Source organism: Alligator sinensis, unplaced genomic scaffold, assembly GCF_000455745.1.
Source record: "Alligator sinensis unplaced genomic scaffold, ASM45574v1 scaffold1097_1, whole genome shotgun sequence".
In the NCBI taxonomy this organism is placed as follows: domain Eukaryota; kingdom Metazoa; phylum Chordata; order Crocodylia; family Alligatoridae; genus Alligator; species Alligator sinensis.
Window position 1 is genome coordinate 2,068,306 of NW_005841950.1, and position 4,961 is coordinate 2,073,266.

The 4,961-nt window shown below is 44.6% G+C and overlaps 1 protein-coding gene across 6 annotated transcripts in view; it reads left to right on the forward strand.

Moving 5' to 3' along the window:
- Window positions 1-4,961, forward strand: part of LOC106721985 (zinc finger protein 7-like) — a 13,126-nt gene that overhangs the window by 4,039 nt on the left and 4,126 nt on the right. For 2 of the 6 annotated variants that reach the window (XM_025199839.1, XM_025199840.1), the window contains exons 1-2: window positions 1,775-2,231; window positions 4,082-4,170. In XM_025199839.1, the coding sequence (XP_025055624.1) occupies window positions 2,093-2,231; window positions 4,082-4,170 (228 nt within the window). In that variant the 5' untranslated portion in view covers window positions 1,775-2,092. Of the gene's footprint in view, window positions 1-1,774; window positions 2,232-2,313; window positions 2,451-2,587; window positions 2,723-4,081; window positions 4,171-4,961 lie in introns of those variants that run through there. The other 4 variants (XM_025199841.1, XM_025199843.1, XM_025199844.1 and 1 more) reach the window with 4 other exon arrangements.

Consider the following 4,961-nt stretch of genomic DNA (forward strand, 5'->3'; position numbering starts at 1 on the left):
TAGCTTTACATTAACAGACTACCTGTTTCTGCAACCAAATCAATATATGGCACCCACTAAAGGGTTAAATTGGCTAACTGACACATTTCAATAAGTACTTGAGAATGAGGAATCATCAGAGGAGCTGTGCATCCAGGCAGAACCTGTAGCAATTATTTTTTGGCCCTGAGTGACTGAACTATGTTATTAATCACCCAGAAGAAAATAACTAATCAAGACTGAGGAGGTTTGAAGAAGACACAAAGTTTGGGGGAAGTAGTTAATAAGATAAATGGTCACTGAGTGAGCAAACAATATGCATTTTAAATAAGCCAAAATAAAGTCATTCACCTGGGAACAAACAGTGCAGACAGGTCTTACAGGACCAGGGAGTCATTCCAGGGAAGCAATGATTTGGCAAAACAGTTGGAGGTCCTGCTGGATAATCAGCTGATTATTGGTTCCCCCTGTGATACTTTGGCCAAAAGGCATAACCTGAGCTTTGGATACATCTGGGAAGCTCAAATACAAGTAGGGAGGTTTATGTTTGCATTTTTCACTGGTGCAAGCACTGCTGGAGTCCTGCATCTAGACTCTGGTGTCCACACTTCAAGAAAGCTGTTGACACTTGGTGGGGGGTCAGGAATGAGCCACAGGCATAACTAATATATCAGAAGACAGGGTAGATATACACCTTTATGTACTAACCAAAAAGAAAATACATAGAGAGCTCTCATGCAAGCTTGTGTGAATCCAAGTTCACTTCACCAGACTGGAAGTACTGGAAAATAGAGCTTGATGTAAAAAATGTCAGGCATTTGCTCTGATTAGCTTATCAAGTAAACGTGAAGGGGAGAGGAGATTATCTTTATGAGAAAAATAATTTTGAAAAGAGTTTTCAGTAACAGATCAATGAAAATGAACATCTGTGGTTTCAAGGTGAAACTAGAGACATTTAGACTAGTAGTAAGATGAAAAATTTAGACCACAAAAATTAATTATTGGTTGTGGTTGATTCTCCATTACTGGCAATTGTAAAATCAAAGTTGCATGCTTTCCTGAAAGATATCTTCCATTTCAAACGGGTCTAAGCCAGCAAAGTCTTCTGATCTGTGTGATTCAGAAGATCAGGGCGCATGTAGATGTTCATTAATGCGCCGTCATTCCTGCACCTTAAGCTTAGTACTTGCATAACCAAATACTAAATCAATGCGAAGTAACTGGTGCTACTGTGCAATAGCACCGCTGCACAGCTTTTTTAGTGACATTACTATTAATACTACTGCTCAGTAGCTTTCTAGCACAGGTTTTGCCCTGCAGCCTACTGTGCAGTAGAATTAGGTAAGTGAGCAGTTAGTGCCTCATGCAGGCGCAACCTCAGAGCAAGTAATTGCAATGATCCCTTCTGGCCCTTCGATCACTGAAAAACTTCCTGCTGTAGACAAGTTCTATCTGGAAACAGACAGATTGTGTCCACAGAAAGCTACTGAAAGCATCCTTCTAAATGACAGTATCCATATGCTATCCCCATTAAATGCATTTTAAATTGTGTATTCCAAATTCACACCTTTAGTTCATTGGGTTTCACTTCCCATTTAGGCACATCTACATCAGAACAAAATCTGTGCAATACCTGGGTGCAGACCGAGACCAGTTCTGTGCCTGGCTTATGACTTTAGTTAGCTGCTACCATCAGAGGGCTCTGTCGGCTGCATTCAGAGAGGAAGCAGCTCTCTTTTTTTTCCTTCTCCCTTAAACTGAACTTCCGAGTCACATGGATCCTGTAGCTGCTTTCTCTGTTATGTTCTGGAGTCTGGGTTGACCTGCTGCTGCTCCCCCAGCAGGGTTTGTGCTGGGGAGAGACTTTAATGACAGCCTCTCTGTGTCCAGCCCTGGGGGGGACTTTTCTGCTTTGGCTCTAGGGCAGTCAGGTAATAGAGAAGGATCTCCGGGAAGGCATTGGGGATGGGTAGGACAGGGACTCTGTATACATGGCCCTGGTTGCAGCCTTTGGGTTAAGGAAAATAAATGCAGGAGGGGCTGAAGCTATGTTAAGAGCAGTGAAGCTTTTGCCCTCAGCTCCAGTTAGGATCTGCCGAAGTAGAAAGTGGAAATGCACATGAATAAGGGTGGGAAAAGGGGTCCTGGTGGGATGTCCCTTATGTCTGTGTGGGTGCAGAGTTGGCAGGGGGGCAAGGGTGAAAAAATGCAGGAGAGGCAGTATGAAATATGGATTTCATCCCTTCCTGCAGGTGAGGAGGTAACAGAGGTTGCTGCATTGTAACAATCTGTCCCCATGGTCAGCCTCCCCCAGCACCAGGCCCGGGGCCCTTCAGGTTTTGCAGTCATGGGCAAGGGGTTTTACTGCTGGCAGATTCACGAGAGGAGTGTTTGTCAGATGTGTCATCTCTAAAAGGAGCTGCATTGCACGTAGCTGTGTGGGATCTCTTCCAAGTAAAACCCTCTTCCCTGTAAGCAGGACAGCCTCCCTGAAATGCCCCAAATGGGTTTCTTGGCAAAATCAAGGCTTTGAGTAATCCGAGTCAGCACTTCCACCAGAGCATTCAGATTTTGGAGGAATACTTGGGCTTCCAACATGGCTGTATTTCCGTAGACATGGTCTGTCTAACACACGCATGCCTTGGTCTTCTGGAAACATTCATCTGGAAAGTAAAAACCTCACTGTCCTTCAGGAACCGCTGTCCTGTGAGCAGTCCATCCCCTGTATCATCACAGAGTTAATGTAATTAAATAGGAACAGAAAGGGGTGATAGAGCTGCATCAGATGCTCAGCATTAGCCAAATGCTGCTATGGGCAGTTTAATCCAGATGACTATAAAGCAGGGGTCGGCAATGTTTTTGGACAGAGTGACAAAAACACCCGCGCTCTCGGCTTGTAAGATGTTGGTGTGGCAGGGGTGGACGGTTGGGGAGCCACGAGGGGCCCGATCCTTATTGTGGCAGTGCAACCTCAGCCCCTTCCCTACTGTCTGCCCCGAGGTGCACGTGCCAAGCAGATGCCTTTGCATGCTCCACTGGCCCCCACACTGAATGTTACCTACCCCTGCTATAGATCTTTATTTTATAGAAGCCTGTAAGGCTTCATAGCTGATATTTTTAATGGTGAGTTATAAAAAGCAGGGGCAGGGGTCACTGCTGTGGTTTGTGACCTTTTAGTCTTTTTTATAAACTTTATTTTAAGAAAGTTGAAAGGTTTTATAAAGTTGATCTGTTCTCATAGCGATTATGCCCAAGCACTTCAACAAGCAGATTTTAACTTCCAGCATTTAACATTCTCCTCTTCAGTGAGGGTATGAGAGAGCTGCTGAGCTGCAGGGACGGAGGGAAGTGGTTTCCCTCATTCCAGCAGTGACAGGAAGAGATCCCTGAATAATTTTTGTGTTCAAGGAGGAAAAATAAGAAAACTGTGTGGTGGTGACAGTAGTTGCATTTTACTTTTGGGAAGAATGATTGTGTCAGGGCTGCCCACAGGCCCCAGGAGAGCACAAAAGGACAAAGCTCTCCATTATCTTTGTCTCTATATGGAAGTTATTATTATTTTTTTAAATTTCAGTGTGACACTAGTCTCTGATAGCAAATGTTATGTTTTCTCTCTAATACTTGCATTGTGAATTAAAAATCTCAGTGGGTTAAACCTGATGGGAGGGGACACGTGTGCAGTAAGAAAGTGACCAAGCATTTAGAGAGTTGCAGCCCAGTGATTCTCAATCGGGGTGTCAAAGCACCCTGGATGCCTTAAGATCCTTTCAAGGGTGCCATGGGGTGCCACACAGTGTTAGCACTGTTAGGTTTAGAAACGTGATTCACAAGATTAGACCCAGAGATTTCAAGCAGAAATCCACAATTATGGTCTGAGGTGTTTGCAACAGAAAAAAACCTGCTCTATTATTTTTCTGTAGGCAAAAATAAAAAAGTAAAAACAAAGAGATGGCATTTTCCAAGGGGTATCCCAAGTCTGAAATGGTTGAGAATCAGTGGTCTAGAACATCTCTGCAGGGGAAAAGTCTGGTTGGAAGCTGGGTGTGGCCTGGACTCAAGCCCTTTCTGAAAGCTCCCAAAATTGCTTTTCTTCCCTTGACAGGCTACAAGATAACACCCACATTTTGCTCCAGATCATCCCATGCTCTTGGGGGAGAAGAAAAGGCAATGGCTGCTCCACAGTTCGTTCAGGTCAGTGATTTTTTAGGGGACTCTCAAGTGGGAATGGAATAGAAGTGGCACAAAGTCCTGCAAGGGCAGAGGGAACAAAGTGTGACAAAACTGCGAGGATTCTTAAAACTTGAGGAGTGTTAGATGCTTTGCTGTGTGTGAAATGGAAGACAAGACCTTTACCCAGAGGCCAGAAATGTATCAGACTCCTATTACCCACAGCCTCAGACCTACTCAGAGGCTGATGCAAAAATGATAAGGATGCACCCATTAGAGACCAGGGAAGAGACTCCATCACCACACATGCAGGTGTTGCGTAGTGTGAGTGCCAAATTTCACCTAGGATGCTGTCCATGGATGGTACTGTCCATCTCCAGTATCCATCTCTGTAGAATCAATGTTGTGAAGTCTGTAGTCATCTGTATGAGGATCTCTGCAGCCCTAACCCTCTGTAAGCACTCAGGTTTTGGGCCCTTCTCCTACACTAAGTAGCTACTCTCAGATTTCTGCGGTTGCTCTGTGTTTCACACTTGATAGCAGCAGCAGCAGCGTGAGGTTCTGATCGGTTTTGCAAATACAGAGCTCTGAAGAGCAACTCTGGAGATATCCACCAGAGATGGTTTGCATAAAAGCAGCAGAAGTCTTGGAGCAGCCCTAAAATGGAGAGAAGGTGCTTTCAGGTCTACCTAAGAAAAGTGCTCTTGGAACTGGTAGTATGGGAGCCCCTGTCTGAATTGCCTTCCCAGCCAGAATAGCTAGGAATGGCATTCATTTTTCATAAGATACAGATTTTGGCAGAAATTCTTCCTGCT